The sequence below is a fragment of the Ursus arctos genome, unplaced genomic scaffold, assembly GCF_023065955.2.
Source record: "Ursus arctos isolate Adak ecotype North America unplaced genomic scaffold, UrsArc2.0 scaffold_10, whole genome shotgun sequence".
NCBI classification, from domain to species: domain Eukaryota; kingdom Metazoa; phylum Chordata; class Mammalia; order Carnivora; family Ursidae; genus Ursus; species Ursus arctos.
The window spans coordinates 62,169,386-62,188,439 of record NW_026622764.1 but is presented as its reverse complement, the minus strand read 5'-3'; the positions used below and the strand labels follow the sequence as shown (position 1 = coordinate 62,188,439).

Genomic DNA, 19,054 nt, shown 5'->3' with positions numbered 1-19,054 from the left:
AAGAGTTGGACACTTAACTGACTCTGCAACCCAGGCCCCCCTGTTCATGCATTTTCATGTTTCAAATGTAATTTACCTGTTAAGAAAGTTTTATCATGAGGAAATTATTTAAATATACATATGGTTTTTAAATTTCCTAAACTCAGTTTTTATCTTATAAAACTTGACAAGGTCATACTTCATAACAAAATAGAAGTGTGTGTTTTTCATTTAATATTCCACAAAATAGTCTTTGCTGGTATTTACTGTCATTTTTCAAAAACTTAAATATTAAAAAATTATAAGGAGTAGGTCAATCTATTAGATTGTTTCACTCACCAAATCATGTTATGGTGCACTAAGAAGCAAAATAGTGTTAAGAACATATTTCAGTTTTGAAAACATTTGCATGGACTTCTTATTCTAAATTCTGTGTTCAGTAATACTGAATATTGAGTGCCTTTTGGAATACTAACTGGGAAACAAAACTATATCAATGGTTCTCACAGTGATTTTGTTTTTGTTTTTGTTTTTGTGGGGATGAAACCAATAAGCTTACCTAAAGCGCTTATCTTGTTTTAATTTTTCATGGAGGGATTTCTCTGCTGGTTTGATGATCTCTCGGAAGATGTGAATGGCACCATTTCTTCCTTGTTTGCTTCCTCTCACCATGCATGAATTTTCAATGCAGACGGCCTAGCAAAGAAGGGAAAGATACAACTATTTCCTTACTTGAAATGTCCTATGTGGAAGTAGATGCACAGTTGAGCTAATGGATTGACTCTTCTAAGAGGTCTCCTGATTCTCTGACCAGAGGAAATAGCATCTCACTTCTGTTTTTAAGGTCTGGCACAATCTGACTTCACACTTCTTATTCAGTCAGGTTTTCTACTACTGGTTAAGCTACCTTATGTGTCAGGCAGGTAGTTTCATCCGTAAATAACAAAAATTCCATAGAATTCCATGTCTATATTTTTCGTCATTCTTCTCCAGGTTTGAACCATTCTTCCACACCTTCTTTAAGAAACTTTCACTCTTTAACTCCTTAGGACCCTCTTTAACCAAAAAGTTTCCTGACTTCAGTGCCTTTTTTGATCTTCACAGATATTAACTATATTTTCCTGACTATAAGGTTCTATCAATTATGCCACATTATTGATTTTGTTATACTGTTTTTGAACAAATATATGTGTATGTGGCCCATTTTCTGAATCCTGTAAAATGTGTGCCTTGGGATTGTCGAACCATCATGAGCAGCTGCTGTGTGTTGTATCAGGTAATGCTTGACTTCTTGTGAAATCTTTGAGCTCTGGATGCATCTGTTCCCTAGACAGAAATTGAACAGCACCACTACTTGAATTGTAATTTTCATAAGCAATATTTTCTAGAAATATTCCCTCAGATAATGTATGTTACAACCATTTTGTAGACTTCAGAGATCTTTACGTGTCTATAAAAAAATTACCTTGTAAACTTATAGGACTCCATATATCAAAAGCTTATTTTAGAGGAGTTGTAGTAATTTCTAGAATTGAAATAAGTAATGCTTTAGAACAGAAAGTTATTTATAATGAAACAAATGCAAATTATCTGAATTATTAATACTCAGCTCTTTTTGTGTCCTTTCCTCATGGGCTTTTCATACATTACTCAGTTCCCTGATCCTCCTATGAATATTTACTATTACTAAAAGCTCATTCACAAAATTCTGGAAACATTCGTTGTAACAATATTTTTAGACAAGGACATGTCATTTGACATTTAAGCCAATGTGGATATTTTATCTTTTTCTGATTGTATTGACTTACTGTACGATAGACAAAGACTCTGAGCTGTTTGCCTCCAATGGTTTCAAGCTTTTGTCCATTGTAAAGCTCATTAAGGCCAACTTTTACTTTCAATATGTGATTCTGCAGAATTAATTTAAGAAGCCGCTGATCCATGCTCAGAGTATCATCTATAAATAAATTCATGAGAAAAAAGGATTATTTAGAAAGCATTAAAATTCCTCCTGGTAAGAGAAAATCATGAAAATGGATAATCCCTAATACTATGGATATTATGGCTTCTACACTCATAAAATATATGAGTCAACTAAAGCCTCAAGGCTATGAATTCCATGCACCAATTAGGAACTCTGAGCTCTTCCATCAAATGACTGTGACATTCTATGGAGTCCAAACAATGGATTCCATCTATGTAAGGGCTACATAGTTTTATGGTGTCATTGGCAAAAGTTAAACTCTAATATTGGCCAAGATTTTTTCTGAGAATTTGATATACATTGGTCACATGAAACACTACTGACAAGTCATTTGTAAATTTATCTTTACTTCTGAAAAGAAATTCAAAGCACATCCACCGTCCTAAAGGTGGGTTAATGTCAACACATCTGAATATAGTTATTACAAAAAGGAATAACAGCATTTCTAGGAATTTGAATTTTTATTAATAATTTTATGTATCACAATTTAGCATTTAGAAAAACATTTTTAAAATAGTACTTATGTTTTAATTAGTAAAATTTGCTTTACAATTTAAATATGTTTTGTGAAATCACTTTTCTGAAAAAAATGACAGGTTACATTAATTTAAACACCATCCTTGAGGAGCAGCTACTAGATAAAATACTTACAACAATAGTTTACATCATAATACAGAAGTTATAATAAAATAGTCTGCTTTTATTTATTTATAATTTGACACCTTATATCAAATTTTGAGATGAAAAATGAAGCTATTTATTCTTAAATATTATGTCAGTGTTAAATAAATGAATCAGTTTAATTTTTCTTAAGATCTATTAATACATTCCTTATGTGTGCTGGAAATATGATTAGAGTCAGAATAACTGACCACTCCTTATCACAAACTTTCACTCCCTGTAGGCTATTACCTATTATAATGAAATGTTTGGAAATGAAGGACATTTTGATAGAGACAACATGGTGCTAACGCTGTGTAGCCAATGAAGAAATAATTAACACTTCGTAAAACGTTTGTTATTCCTTAATGCAAACAATCATGGTGAAGAAAAAAGGTGTGTGAGGGTTGGTTGGGAATGTAGAGTAGGCATGACAGTGTCCAGTACATACCTGAAAATGCATTATTCACAGGTGCCAGCAAAGTGTATTCTCCATCTGGCCGCAGAGCAGATGCCAAGCCTAATTGGGCCACGAGGTCTGTGAAAGTGGTTTGCTGATTTCCAGCCAGCTCAATAACTTGTTTGGCTGTAAAGTAAACCATCACCATCCCAACAATGTCATCTTTGTTATTATCATCTTTGTTATTAGTAAATCAATTTTTGGCTGTTCTCTATAAGCTATTTGCTGCAATGACAATGTGATAAGATATCCTGCTCTTCCCTAGTAAGAGTTCCAGATTGCTTTTTGGGGGGGTCGATAACCACAGAGGATTTCAGAAAGAAAATATTTTTCCGGCTTCTTATTTTCATTGTCTTTAATTCTCTGTTGCTCGCCTCCCGCCTCTCTCTGCTCTTGTGAGTGCCATAGCTCTTTCATTTATCCAAAACTGACCATTTGGCTATATCTTGCCTTTCATTTTCAAGCAAAACTGTGGTACTGTGAGAACCTTTATAAATTTTAAGTGTTAGGGGCGCGTGGGTAGCGCAGTCATTAAGCGTCTGCCTTCGGCTCAGGGCGTGATCCCGGCGTTATGGGATCGAGCCCCACATCAGGCTCCTCCGCTATGAGCCTGCTTCTTCCTCTCCCACTCCCCCTGCTTGTGTTCCCTCTCTCACTGGCTGTCTCTCTGTCAAATAAATAAATAAAATATTTAAAAATAAATAAATAAATAAATAAACAAATAAATAAATAGTAAGTGTTAGAAGCCCTGGAAAGCGGAAGTTCTGTGCGTGGAGAGCCCATGACTACACAGGCTACTTAGTAGTCCGTTCACTGTGCTGTATTTGTGCTTCCCATGCCTTTCCTTATACTACACATTCATTTTTCATGGATTTAGTCTTGAGGCATCATAAATGGTAAACAGTAGTAGGTGGAAGAATCTGAAACTGTTGCTCACCAGAATCAGGAATTAGGACCTGATCAATCAAATGGATGACACCATTATTTGTCACGATATCTTTTTTGTTCACCATTTTGATTCCATTCACTGTTATGCTGTCACCATCACATCCTATCTCGATGGTGTTTCCTTCCAGAGTCTCAAAGACTGCTCCTCCCATGATAGCTTCAGAACACTGGAGGGTGTTCAAAAGGTGGTACTTCATGAGAGCTGGAAGACAAATTAAAAACAGCACGTTTTGAGATCAAGGGAAATTGCACTTAACCCTTAAAAGACATGTTTCACTGAGGACCTAAGTATTTCTAAGAAATAAAATACAATATAAGACCTAAGTATTGACCGAGGGTGTTTAAATTGTTTATTTTCTAGGAACACTTCTTCAATTAACTATAAGAACTACACAATAGAAATAGCTCAGTTCAGTAGGAAGTAAGAAGAGAAGGTCAGTTGCATGAAATGATTTGTGTAGTACTTAGAAAATGTGTTAGAGCAACTTCCCACTATCATAAGAAAGTATTTTCTGATGGAAAAGCAAGGAGAAGGGTTCCTGTATTTATTAGAGATACCTATTCCAAAACACCCAAGCAGCATCTTGCATTAGCTGCTCATAACAGAATAACTGCATATGATTTGTAAAGAGATTAATAGAGGAGGAGGGTAAGACAAATAATCCCCTACAGAAAACATCTGGAGAGCAGACAAAATAAAGACGATTTCTTGGAAGATATCTGAAGGTATCTATTCCTCAGCTGTATTATGTCTATATCTGTATCATCAAAATTTCTCATTTTAAATTGGTTAAATGTATTTTGGGAGAGACTGAGTAAATTAAATGCACTACTCACAATGTAAAATCTATTTGAAAATGGAAAGGGAGACTAGAACAAAGCCAAATTTTGTTTATAAATAAGTAATAGCCCAAGAGAACCATGCAATTTTCTCAACTTAATTATACCTTTTAGCATAAATTTAGAATTAAAAGCATTACATAACACATATATGATATTAAAATTTGATGATCTAATATTTCTTTTCAACAATGGCTAAATCCTTTTTAATGCCTGCTACTTATTTACTTGAAAGCAGTAAAAAAGAATGTGATCTTTATGATGTTCTTATTTTTAAATTAATTATTAATTATTTAATTACTCTGCTGACTCTTTCAAGGGCTTTGGTGTGTTTTGTTTTTTTTTTTTTAATTTTTGTAGTCCAATTCAGAACAAAAGTTTTTCTTTGCCTTTGCTTATCAAAGCTGATAATACTGGCATGACTTAAACTTTTTTTAAAATTTTCTTTTCTTCTTGGAATTCTGGGAGGCTTCTCATAGAGGAGGACATTTTAGTACCTTCAGAAGCCACTTTATCTCCCATTATCCTTTCTAGGACACCTCGTGGAAGTTTCTCAAAAGCCTCATTGGTGGGAGCAAAGAGTGTGAAGTGACCGTCTCTTCCAAGGGACTCCAGTATATCAGATGTGATAGCAGCTGCCTGAAACACAAATGTGCTTTTAAGAGGCTTGCACATTGCAAATCCAAAAGAAAATTACAACACACTTAACCTAGGCTGTCATGAGGGAGTTGATTCTATAGAAAATTATAGAAGTTTGTTCTTGTTAGATCTTTAAAAGATTATTTTTTGGCACAACCTTTCCAACTTTCCTCAAACCTGTTTGTGAGAATGGGAATTCTGACCGTATTTGTGTGACTGTAGCAATATCCAGCAGTACATATAACTGAGATGGACACATGCTAAATGCAGTAAATACACTACAGGCACATAACTAACCATTCTGTACCTATCATGTCCACACAAGTATTATTATGTCATATGGGATGACTTCTTCAGTGTAAAATAAAACTCTTTTCATTTCAAGAAACATATTTGTTACATTTCTGCCAGATTTTTTAAATAGCATTTTTATTGTTAGATTCTGACACAGAAAAAGAAATTTCAATGATCCAAGACAATCCGCTGTTATTTCTTGTACTTACCCTAAAAGATGAGAGGTCATCTTCTGCTTCAATGAAGTCTTGAACTGAGGTACCAATTTGTGTAAGGACACGGTCAATGACATGTACAACACCATTTGTTGCAATCTGGTTCCCATGGATGATTCGAGCGCAGTTAACAGTGACAACCTATAATTATTTGGGAGAATTAAAGTGCCGAAATCAGAGCCATCCATTGATCACTGAGACTGCAAGGCCATTATCTATTTTTCATTTCTACTAGTAAATGTAACATGAAGGAGTCAACATTCTAAATGTAAATGTTGAGGATAAAGACATATATCACTCTGTCTAAAAAAGAAACTAAGAGAAAATAGGACCAGTTGAAAACCCAATCCAGTTACACTTAAGAGATCTAGAAACTAAGGCAAAAAAGCATTTTTTTTCATTTGAGTTATTGCTTTTTTTCCTTCTCTTCCCTTTATAGAGATAGTCATAAACTATTTCAGCTATAGGTCAATGAATTACATGAAAAAGTCTATCCGTCCTTAAGTGAGTTCTGAGAGAGAGAAATAGTTATTGCACAAATATAATCAGTCCTTTTCCAGTGATTTCCCAATTATTGCCTTACCACTGACCCTTTTCATCCCTGGAAATTTATTGAAAGAGCCCTGTGACCCAGTTGGAAGTTTCCCACAAAGACTTATCTATACACACAAAAACCTAAATCAGTATAGTAGCTAAAGGATAAATAAAGGAATACATTGTCTGATTATTCTTTGATAAATTCTTATTTACTATTTTTTCTTTGGTTATTTTTTTTCAAACACAACTACTAAAATTTCCTTTTTTTAGGACATCTAAGTCTACTGTCAAAGAACTGTGAATTTAATTTCCTCTTCCCAATCACTCTCTTGTAGAAGTCAGCCACTGTGGGGAAAAGGCATAATCTAGTACTTATATTCACTAACATTTTACTATTTCTGTGAACATGATATAAAAGGTATAGAAAAAATTAAAAGCAATATTACTCAGAAATGTACCTTTTATTCATGAAACTTACCCCATTAGGATAATGGTTAATGAAAAGCCCCAAATTGTTATACATTGAAGGAATAATCATGCCATTTTTTAAGTCTTTGGTCAACATTCTGTTATTAACCATATGGCTATGTAAAGCGTTCAATAATTCAACATTTACGTTGCTCTCCAAGCCTCTCCGGATATCCTAGGAAAAATTGAAATGATAGCAGTTTATTTTATTTCAGTTCATCATTAAAATACTTATAATCACACTATGGATCAAATGAGGAAAGGCAGCTCTTCAAGGCTTGGGGATAGGCCTTAAAGGGTAGATAAGGTAGGAATAGTAGTGATCATTCTAAGTCCAGTTGCTGACACAGGGATGAATGTTGGGAGGGCAGATATTGTTCAGTTTGGCTAGCACATACTTTCATGTTTCTTAGATAATGTTAAGAAAGAATTTTCGAAAAAGTGTGGAGCACAATAATGTGGAAGGCTTTAATGCCTGAGTAAACTGGCAACAAGGAGCCACTGAAGATTTTGTGGCATTGGAATATCATGATTAGTCTGGGCTTTGGGAAGGTTAATCTGGTGATAAAGCATAGCTAAAATGAGAGTATTAGTGAAGAGGATGAAACATGAGACCTTGATGACTAACAACAGTTTGTAAGAATTAAAGCAGAAGTGGGATGACTCACCATTTTGAAGTCTAAACACTTAAGATGGGTACTGCCAATTATGGGAAAAAAAGGCAACAGAAAAGCAATTGTTTGTGGGGAGAAAGAAAATGGCACATGTTTTAGATAAGTTTTTGTTTAAAGATGCAGTGCTGTGTCTAAGGAGAAACATTGAAATGGACATTAGAAATATTCTCCTGAGTTTCCAAGAAGAACAGCTACAGAAACAGATTTCATGGTTATATGCACTAAAGTGATAGCTAAAGCCATTAGAAGTGTACATAAAGAGCAGAGTCTAATTCCCAGAAGAGACTTTAGTAAGACTCATTCTTAAGTGAAGGAAGAAGAGGGAGTCAGCAAAAGGAACCAGAAAGGTGGTTAAGAGACACGGTCAAGGACGTCCAGCAGAGAGAGTTCCGTAATGCAAGCAATTAACCACACAATTAATGTAACAAGATCATATCTAGAGGAATCTGCCTAAGTTTTACTAAATATTATTTGACTCTAGTAGTAAATATCGATTCACCGTCATATCAAGTAGAAAGTAGGAATATATTTCTATACCAGTGTTACAGATTGGAAATTTAGCGTATTACAGACTATGCACAAAAAGTCTGAAAATCAAATGCATTGTTTATAATACTTTATTTAAACATCTATACACATTTATAAATATGTCAATATCTGAGCTAAATATATTCCCATATAATTAAAAATAATTAATTGTATCTTTATAATATGCCTTATAATAAATTTTAAATTCCACTAGGCTTCTTAACTTACCTTTCTATTAGATATGTCATCTAAAATTCAATATGTTTCTTCCCAATCAAAAAGGAGAGAGGAAAAGAGTAAAATAGAATAATAATAAACACCAGTTCAGTCCACTCTTGGTCCGCCTTTTTAAAATAATTCTATGAATCTGCTGGGGAGTTACTCCATTTATGGATGTATCAAAACGCTTTCATCCTTACACTTAATAACTCATTCTTTTATGTATCCTCATATATGTATAATAAAAGATATAAAATTTCTATTAATTTCCAAGTTAACAAATCAATTAAAATGACAATAAAATAATTATATTAATAAAAATGATGAATTACAGAATCCAAGTTGTCCCAAGCCTCATTACTCGGCGCAAAGTAAGTGAATGATCCCTTTCCTTCAATCTCTTCCCTCAGTCTGGAGACATCAGAATAGCGTTGTGTTGTGGTGGCTCCCACGATGCCCAGAGTGCCATAAACATGGTCAATTGGCAAAACTGAAATAATCAAGAAATGAAGAATTACTTAGGATAATATTTCAAGAATATTATTTCACAATCATTTAAGCTTTACTCTACGTTCCTCAATACATTTAACTGATAATTTTAGCAATAAAATTCTATGAATTATCAATTTTATACAAAAGTTGTCTTTTGAGGGCTAAATAATAAACTACCATTGAAAACTATTATTTCATATATCCTTTGTGCTGAGGGAAAATGAATTATAAATTATCATCCTGGTCAACAATTAGCATATGTAGATATGACTCCTGCTATGTCAGTAATTGTTCAATCATAATTATCCGTAAATTTTTCTGACTCACTGAAAAAAAAAAGATGCTCCTCACTTCTCACTGAGGATGGCAAAGATACTATTTTCTTTCATGTTGGCCTAAACTCCTAAATGGTATAATTAATGATATTAATTTTTATAGATTTAGGTTTCGAAAGGAAACTACTTCTTCTCAGCTTAACTTCAGGAAGGAAAAGGATGGAAGTATCTGACGCTTCCAGAATGTTTCTCTTGAACTTCAGAAGCAATATTAATATATGAATGTCAACCTGAAAGTTGATGCAGCTAATTTATTCATTTTTTGACCCTATCTTTTTTGAAAACTCATATGATTTGGATAATATCATGAGAGAAATGGTTATTACATTTGTGAATATATAAAGATGAGGTGACACAATTAATAAATTAAATTACAAAATCAGGATTTAAAAAGACCCCAAAAAGATGAGAAAAACAAGTCAAAATTAACAGAGATCCATGTATGTCCTTACACCCAAGTTGAAAAAAATAAATCCTAGAGAAAGGCCTGACTTGATAGAAAGACCTGTAATTAATTTTAATTAATCATGAATTCATTATGAGCTAATGATAGGACATGGTTATCTATGACATTAACCAAAGTTCAGGGCCCCCCCCAAAGGGAAGTATTTGTCTTGATTTTATTCTCTCAGCTGCTGGGACCCACAGAGAATGCAGACACCAGTCTAGAATCACATTCAGAAAGAAGATGACTGGGTTAGAGGCTTTTTGTGCATTGGTGTCCATGATGGTGAGGGCCCCAAAGTTTATGTTTATTAGAAGAACTGGGGATGATTACCTCAGAGAAGAGAATTCTGTTGAGAAAGAGAGGATAGGCAGAGGAAGTATGTGATGATTGGTGTTGAATATCTGAATGGCTGTTATTTCAAAGAGGAACTGGATTAACTATTTTTTCTCTAGTTGGCAATTTTAGAAAAACAATTTTCAATAAGAAGGATGTTATAAAATCAGAGCTGTTCAATTACAGAAGATTATGCCTTCCTGACTAGTCCACTCCATGTTTGTAGACAAATTTAAAGATGGATTTTGTAGAGAGGATTTTCATTCTTGAAGGAAAAGTTGAACTAATTTAAATTTATAATCAAGCTTCTGTTAGATGGTTCAACATTCAGTGCATGAGCAGTATGTTTTAATACTTTGTCACCATGACAAAGTCACGATTAACACAAAGATGGTGGTATATTTTAGGATTTATCATGGTGCTAAACACACACACACACACACACACACACACACACACACACAGCTTCTCTACAAGTTGAGCTACCTCAAATCTTTTTCCTCACACAAGACAACTTCCTCATTTATTTCAGTAATTGAAATTTTACCTGCTGGGCAGCCTTTCATTCCTTCCATTCTCATATAACCAGGGCAACATTCATATAACACAGTCCTGTATATTGGAAGAAAATCAATATTAAAATGAGGAACTACGTAGAATTCATTTCCATATAATCTTAGCAAAAAATATACCACTTATTGCCACGATTTCTGAGACTCTAGAATTGGATTTTTTTCCTGATACCAAGTTATCGATATTAGTTTGATTTCTCTATATAATGTCATGACATTGTAGAAAAGTTCCAGGATCTTGAGGCAGATGACTGAGGTTCGGTTCCCAGTTCTATCCTTGGCAGATGTGTGATCTTGAGCAAGTCATTTAACAAATTTGAGTCTCAGTTTCTCCACCTATTTAACATGGATGTGGTAGCTATGGTACCTACTCACAGGCTAGTTGTGAGTCCCAAATAAAAGGATACTTCGGAAATCATTTTGTGAAATATAAATAGTTAGAAATGTTTATCAGTATAAGGTTATTAGAAACGAGAAACATCAGTAAATATATTAACTCGTTCCAATCAATAAAAGCTGTTCCACTGCTAACTAAAATAATATTTTAGGTTTGAATTGCCAGTAGAGTTATTAGTTTGATCATTTTAAATACAATCTTGAGAAAAATCTTCTACAATACAATATTCAAGGAAATACTATTTTGTTCAAAGTTCACAAAGTGTATTAAGTTATATAAAGGCATAATTAAGGCAACAAACCAGAAAATTCAGCAAACAAAGATATATCCAAAATAAGTTTGTTTAAATTACTCTATTTTGTGGGAAAATAGTATCCTGAAATCATCTATATAATTGCTTTTATTTCTTACTTTATTAAAAATATAATCCTGAGCTTCATTTTATCAAATTCCATTTGATATTTTCTGGTCTTCAAAATGTAGCATAGGTAGTATTTTTAATTAAAATTTTACATAATGCTCTGTTTCCTCTCAATAGAAATATGAAGGTGAATGTAGAAAACAAAAATTGTAAATGGGGGAATATTATAAGTAAAGAGGAAATACAAACCATTTTGTAATTTTTAATTGATAAATTCCATGTCATGCAATTTAAGATAATTACTTAAGACTGATTATCTTGTAATTTAATAATTAAACATGCATTAACTAGTTCAGATATTATTTATTTCTGTTTTTTTTTCTAGTGATAATTGTATTCAAAGAGTACGAATGAATGAGAGTATTTGGATATATTTAAGAAAAAGATCACTATAAGAATAAAAAATGTTTTCTTAGTATGAAAAAATTTACAATAATAGCAAGTTTATAAAAAGTAGAATTATTAATGATGTAAGAAATGGTCTTCTATAGTTTAAAAAGTAGGGGCGCCTGGGTGGCACAGCGGTTAAAGCGTCTGCCTTCGGCTCAGGGAGTGATCCCGGCGTTCCGGGATCGAGCCCCACATCAGGCTCCTCCTCTCTGAGCCTGCTTCTTCCTCTCCCACTCCCCCTGCTTGTGTTCCCTCTCTCGCTGGCTGTCTCTATCTCTGTCAAATAAATAAATAAAAAATCTTTAAAAAAAAAAAAAGTAAATAAGCTTTTCAAATTAAAGCCAGGTCCATTAATTGATTATCCATGATTTGTGGTCTTGTTTGTGATCTTAGATTCTTATTTCTCTATTTTCTTGATGTCAATTTAAAAAGTACAATGTAACATTATTTATGCATATACATGTATGCAGTACAGTATAAAAGGTGAATGAGAAGAAAAATTTCTGGCATAGAAAACTGACTTAAAGATAGTTGATAGATAAAAATAAACATGGACAAAATTAAGTGGAAAATGGTAATTTCAAATTGTTCGTCAATTTTAAAATAACTTCAAGAATAGTTGGTATTAGGAACATATGGAAACTATATGGGACCCTTATACAAATCCTAAAATGGCCCCTGAAACAATTTATTTACTTAGATCCCCATATAAATAAATTTGAATATTTGGATGCCAAAGGATTGATTCAGAATTTCTTCCACATTAGCTTTAGCATATATTGTAAACAATTAAAAAAGTGAGATACATGTTTATTGGTCCAGTATTGATAGTACTGACTTGAAGTAAAAGAATGAATAGAAGAGGAAATTGTTAATGTAACAAAAATTTCTTTAACACATGCTAATATGACCCAAGGATTAGCCTTAATGTAGACAATTAGTACGCCAGATGGAATGAAATTCCAAAACAGTTGCAATTTCAGCTAATAGTTGAACAATATGGTTATCTGAGTTGATATTTTGAAAACAAACTGTAGGTTTCTTCAGGAAAACACTTATTCTACACCAAACTTAAATTTCCCATATGGTTAGTAGGATAAAACAAGAGTAAAGAAAAAATCATTACCATGCACACCTCTGAAAGTGAAAAATTTATCTTCATTTTCTGATTAGTTATCTAAAATCTCATGAAAATGCAAGCTGATAGGAAGTCTACAAAATACTGTATTATTCGGCCAATATATGTTGTAGGAAATATCTTAAACTTAGGAAATTCGTGTTTATCATTAGACCTGCCCAATTACTTCCTTCAAATCCACAAAGCAACTGTTCAACCAAAAGACGAACATTTCTGTCAACTGATACAAAGTCCTAACGATATCTCTGGAAATTTTAGCAGCTGCAAGCAGATGGCAAAACAGGCATCCCTCTTGTCAATGTTATTGATTTATTTGATTATTTGAAACTAGCATCTAGCCTTTACATTTATTTCAGAGAGCAGATGTAAATGTGTTTGTGAAAATGAAGCTACTTGGGGGAAATAAGCTAATATAATTTAACAAAGGAGACACTGTTATGTTTCTGGTAAAAAGCCAGGCTTCAAAGCAGGATTTTTTTTTTTCTAGTGGAGAACAAGAAAGAATGTTGGCGTAACCTTTGTACAAGCCTTGGCATCTCCAATATATTTAGATGGTTAAAGTGAGATTATATCATACTTTCCTAACTTCCAGGAAGGATGTAATAAATATATCCCCTGAATAATTCAGAGAGCAGGTCCTTATGCAGTTGGTGTGCATTTCAAATATGCCTCATGGCAACCACGAATATGAAGAAAAAAGGGAGGAGAATCTAGAGCCTTGGAGTTCCCAAATGGGGCCCAGCCTGCATCATGGCCAAGATCATTGCAACCACTGACTTACATTGTAATTGTATGAATGACTCACAAGTCTAGCAGATGTCTGCAAACTAATAAGAATAAGGTCCAGGCCAAAAAGTATCATCAGTTGAAACTCTATTAAGCAAATGAACAGGAACAAGCAGCAAAGTTCTGTGGTGTTCTAGGTTTAGTGACCATGGAGAAGTAGAGTCCAGCTAAGGTTATATGCATTGAATACATGATTTTTATCTGGAAATAAAGACAATCTTATGCATTTTATTTATTTTATTTATTTTCATTAGTGTTTGATGTGGTGTTCAATGATTCATTAGTTAACACCCAGTGCTCATCACAACATGTGTCTTATGCATTTTAGATAGGCGTGTGGTCACAACTCCTTTTCCCACCCATATATACCCATTTGTTTAAGCACTTTCAATTTAAGAACAATTGATATTGTGATTTACTTAGCAATTTCACATTCATCAAATCATTTTACCCCCAGAAACTGTAACTATAAAATCCACATTTCACAGGTAAAGAAATGAAGGCTCCAAGTTCAGTGACGCTATATTTAATATTTGTACCAACATTATTAAGTTAAGAATAAGTTTTTAACAATCCCCCAATCCTTCCACCTATTTAGGGTAACTAAAGTTTAATGATGATGTACTAAGCAGGTTCTCATTCAGGTATTTGATTCTCAAGGCATCTTTCATTGAGAGTGAGTCCAAATTAATGGGAAGCACTGTTTTCTTGACCAGCAATGGTATCTCTAATTTTTTTGATATAGTAACTTATTCTATGACTCAGCTTCTTCACTTTAAAATGAAGAACTTGGACCACATGAGTAATTCTCAACTTTTATATGCTCAGGATTGTATTTTCCTACCAACATTTATTGAGAGATTAAACCAATACATATTTCTATCAAGTAATAAAAAATACTTTCTGATTTTAAGTTAATCAGTGAAATATATAACTAAGTAAAGAGTAATTGTCTTTTTGGCTATTAAAATGGTATATGTAATGATGGTCTTTATCACCTTTGTGGACCCTTGCGAATCTGGTAGTTTGGGATGGAATAACTGGATTAAATGAAGAGGTGAAGCTTAAGTTCTTTCCAACTTCAAGCTTTGATGAAAATTTTGCGGTAAACTGGAGTATTTCAGATAATTTCCACATGAGTGTAGACGAACATTAGTTTGTGCTACAAAAATCCTGATATTTTAGATCAATTTGTTCTTTTTTTTAATAAAATGAGGAAACCGAGGAAACCATTTGTATAAAATGAGGCATAGAGATTAAGTGTCTCGCCCAAAAAAGAGAACGAAGCCAAGGGTAGAAATGACACAGTCTCACACTGATTCTATGCATCGCCATATGATTTTTTCCTTTGGATCTCCACGACAGATAAATTCAGGGCTCATGAGAGGTCCACTAGCAGAGGGAGAAATGCAGGGAGAATTCCTTTATTCACGTTTATGATCCAATTTTTGTTTTAAAGCTTGCAATCTGGGAGAATATTTTCAAGAAAAATGGTGTATATGTCCAAGGAAAGACATAGACATCTTTGGGATTGGCACATTAAGAAAAAGATGAGACTTACGTTTTCTTTCCACAGATGGCACCTTGGTACCAGTTCCTACAAGTGCTGAAGTATTTCTTTTTGGTGCCTAAAATCTGTTGAAGGGCGCAAACATTTGGGCTGGAAGACAGAGAAGAAAAGAAAGTTAGTGTCCTAATGACAATGAGTTTTTCATATTTTCAGGTCAGATGGTTCAGAAAAAAAAGTTAACATGTGGACTCAGTTTTCAAAGATGTGATTTTAGTCTTGCACAAATCTGCCTCTTGATCCAAGCACACTGAATCATCAGAAAAACTAAAGTCTACGGGAGAGAAAAAGAGAGAGGAAATTATACATCCTTGAAAGGAGAACTCCAGTGTTTCAAAAGTTAATCTAGTAGGAATATTCAAGCAGCATTAAATTCAACTTAATTTTGTTTTCATTCTTGTTACTTTTAATAGCAAGACAATCTACTGACCCTTTTTAAACCAAACATGTGCTCGTTTTGGACTCTAATCTGCAACACCGGACTCTGGAACAAGGAGGAATCAAGAGAGGGAAAGAGACAGGTTTTACTAGGTCCAAAGACACAATAGGCTGTAATTTTCCAGGTAAGTAATCACAGAAGTAAATGAGTGCTAAAATTAACTGATTAATAGGGCTGCACAAAGGAAAATCTATTTCTTTGAATGGAAATAGTAGATCAGAACATCCTCTGCCAGAATTTTAAGTGTCTTTCTCTCTTAAAAAGATAGGAAGTCTTATTTGCACTGTAAAGCAAAGGAAATTTTGAGCTCTGTGAAAATCCCTCTGAGACATTAGAAGAAGTGCCAAGATCCATTTCAAAAAAAAAATTATAAATAGTTGGTTAAGTTACTAAATTATGCCTATTAACTTTAAAAATGCTAAGTTGTAGTTGAATTTATTCCAAGAAATATGTTATGTTTGCAAATTTTACAGAATACAGGATTTAAAAGCATTCTTAAATGCTTTAAAATATTCAAAGAACTAGTTACATTAATCATTATTTAATTTTCATACATAACTAAAATGAAAATGTCCCTAACATCATGTGAGATATTTCAAAGCTGTTTACATAATGAAAGCCCTAACCGTATATTTTTAATTTTGAAAACCTCTTTTCAGATTTTTGGAAGGAAATAAAAATACGAATAAATGAAATAATAAAGAAATGCCCTGTTAAATGCTGTCAACTAGATTAAAATTATATAATGCTTCAGAAAAAGCAATTACATGCAAATTATTTTGACAGTGATTTTTAAAGTTTAAAACACACATATAAATCACAGAATACTCCTTTTTTCCTTTTTCTTACTACTTTCTAATAAGTAGAAAAAACCCCTGGTGTATTTAAGGAACTTTAGAGATACTTATACATATAGCAAGCTAAGGGGGGAAAAAAAGATTTATAAAACCTAACCACTGACTTACCCCTGATCCCGGCCCCTGATTCGGCTATGAGCCAAGATCTTGTCATAATGGCCATTGGCGTTTGCGGGGTTAACAACAACCAGCAAGAGTAGAGAAAATATGGGTAAGAAAGGAATCATCTTTAGTCTCTCCGTTGCAGTTAGTCCACGAAGAGAACTGGCAGTGGGCTTTGGAGAGCTCAGAGTTTATATACATGTCAGAGTCGTGGGAGGGAGCACTGTATAACCTGGGAATCTGAGCTCTCTCCAAAAAACATCAGCAACTTCAAGTTGGCAGCTAACGTGCACTTTTGTTAGCGATGTTTACTGAACACATTGAGCCTCTTTTACATCTCATTCTGAAGAAGATATTTATTTTTATTGTTAAATTATTTATATTCCTCCTTAATAACTCACTCTTTGCATGTTCATATTTCAGTTTTATTCTTTTGTACTTTGGAGGGGTTTATGGAAAATGGTTTTGTTTGGGTTTGAAGGACTAGTCTGCAATCCATCCCTTGCAGAGTATATGTCCCCGTGCTCAATGAGATCATTGTTTGATCTTATCACATCTCTTACATTTAGTTCACATCAGAACTGAAAGGTTATTATTTTTCACCAGAAAGCAAATGTAAGTTTGATAATCATAAGGCAGTAATGGCTGTTGATTAAAAGCAGATGTTGGATAGATCTAAAACTTGTACAAAATATGAAATAAGAACTTTAATTGCTGAGGGAAAATATAGGAGAGACCACATGTTCCTTGAAATACTAGTAAACTGGAGAGATACTTCCCATTTCACTTCTCTTTTTAAATATCAAGGAATAGACAGAGTTAACATAAATCTACTTCTGGCAAGTTTTCCTAACTCTTGAAATGAAGCAGAAAAGAAAAACATTTGTGCTTTATTGTTTTTTCATTACATACTTCACATGATGATGAACTTGTCTAGGCGGCACATCTCACAACCACTGGACAAAAGCAGCCCCTGTTGGAAACAAGTATTACTAATCTAGCTGTAATAGATTAAAGACATATTAAGAAAAAAGAGCATTGCCAGAAGTCTTCTTCTGCTTTTTATCAAAAGTAACCAAAGTCTCAATGTTACACCATGCGATTCCAATCCGAAAGAATATGAGCTCTTACCTCTCCGCACATGGTACGTCAAATGGTCGGAACGCCAGGTAAAAGACATCTGAATGTCAGACGTCAACAATAAGCCGAAACGATAACCTGCGATGAGTCTTCTTGAAAACATAAGTTGCTCACTATCCTAAAATAGAAGTGTAATTCCAACCCGTCTTGTCACAAAGTGTTCCCTCTGTAATAGCACATTGGTATTGTTTCCCCACTGGCGATATAGAGAAATTTGATACTGCCTCACCATGTTCTCTTGCAAGGGCTTTTAGGGGAGGCCGGATGGGCCTGAGATGATTCCAGGTATCAGGAGAGTTATGTTAAACTTGTTATAGAATTTTGCTTTGGGGCACCAAAATCGTTCTGCAACCGACAGCTAGTTTATTAAGAAAGCATACAATTAGACAATATTCTGAAATATGATTCAGAGGCCTGCTCACAATTTGAAAGTCTTGGTATTAAGGTACAGAAAATGAAAGAGCAGGGGCACCTGGGTGGCACAGCGGTTAAGCGTCTGCCTTCGGCCCAGGGCGTGATCCTGGCATTACGGGATCGAGCCCCACATCAGGCTCCTCTGCTAGAAGCCTGCTTCTTCCTCTCCCACTCCCCCTGCTTGTGTTCCCTCTCTCGCTGGCTGTCTCTCTCTCTCTGTCAAATAAATAAATAAAATCTTAAAAAAAAAAAAAAAAGAAAATGAAAGAGCAATTCAAAAGGAGAACTGGAGAGAAGAGAGCATAAAAGGTAAATTAGATTTTGTCCCTGGTCCCTTGCAGGAAGAAGATTCTTCTAACATTTATATATTTTTGAATGGAATTATTCTAACAGCATCTTATGTTACTAGTTTGCTTTATATCATAAGTTTCTTTATTCTTATGTGTGTACATTGTTAGGTGGTCAGTAATTGTTTATTGAGTAAGATGGAAAGACTGTTTTATGAAAATAAGTTCTTAATACCAGTAAATGAACTGTTAGAATATTCTTGGTAACATAGTTATATAAAAGTCTTCAATTCTAGACTGATTAAACATTATAATGTAGATTACTTATCTTCTAAGACATAATAATGGAATTTGGGAATTATAGAAGGATAAATCAAACTTATAATACAGAGATTTCTCTGACATCACCATTATAATGGTCATTCATTCTTAACTTGGATTCTCACTGATATCAATGCAACCCTTTTCCTATTAGACAGCTGCAACTATTT

The 19,054-nt window shown here is 33.8% G+C and overlaps 1 protein-coding gene across 12 annotated transcripts in view; it reads right to left on the bottom strand.

Annotated features, from left to right (window-relative positions):
* POSTN (periostin) overlaps nucleotides 1–16,972 on the bottom strand; it is a 33,871-nt gene extending 16,899 nt beyond the window's left edge. For 6 of the 12 annotated variants that reach the window (XM_026493161.4, XM_026493163.4, XM_057309112.1 and 3 more), the window contains exons 1-11: nucleotides 16,729–16,906; nucleotides 15,319–15,417; nucleotides 10,601–10,665; nucleotides 8,778–8,935; nucleotides 7,035–7,199; nucleotides 6,014–6,160; nucleotides 5,369–5,510; nucleotides 4,021–4,233; nucleotides 3,075–3,209; nucleotides 1,788–1,936; nucleotides 539–675 (exon numbers count right to left, since the gene is read on the bottom strand). In XM_026493161.4, the coding sequence (XP_026348946.2) occupies nucleotides 539–675; nucleotides 1,788–1,936; nucleotides 3,075–3,209; nucleotides 4,021–4,233; nucleotides 5,369–5,510; nucleotides 6,014–6,160; nucleotides 7,035–7,199; nucleotides 8,778–8,935; nucleotides 10,601–10,665; nucleotides 15,319–15,417; nucleotides 16,729–16,847 (1,529 nt within the window). In that variant the 5' untranslated portion in view covers nucleotides 16,848–16,906. Of the gene's footprint in view, nucleotides 1–538; nucleotides 676–1,787; nucleotides 1,937–3,074; nucleotides 3,210–4,020; nucleotides 4,234–5,368; nucleotides 5,511–6,013; nucleotides 6,161–7,034; nucleotides 7,200–8,777; nucleotides 8,936–10,600; nucleotides 10,666–15,318; nucleotides 15,418–16,728 lie in introns of all 12 variants that reach the window. The other 6 variants (XM_026493162.4, XM_026493165.4, XM_026493167.4 and 3 more) reach the window with 2 other exon arrangements.
* Nucleotides 16,973–19,054: the final 2,082 nt, after the last annotated feature.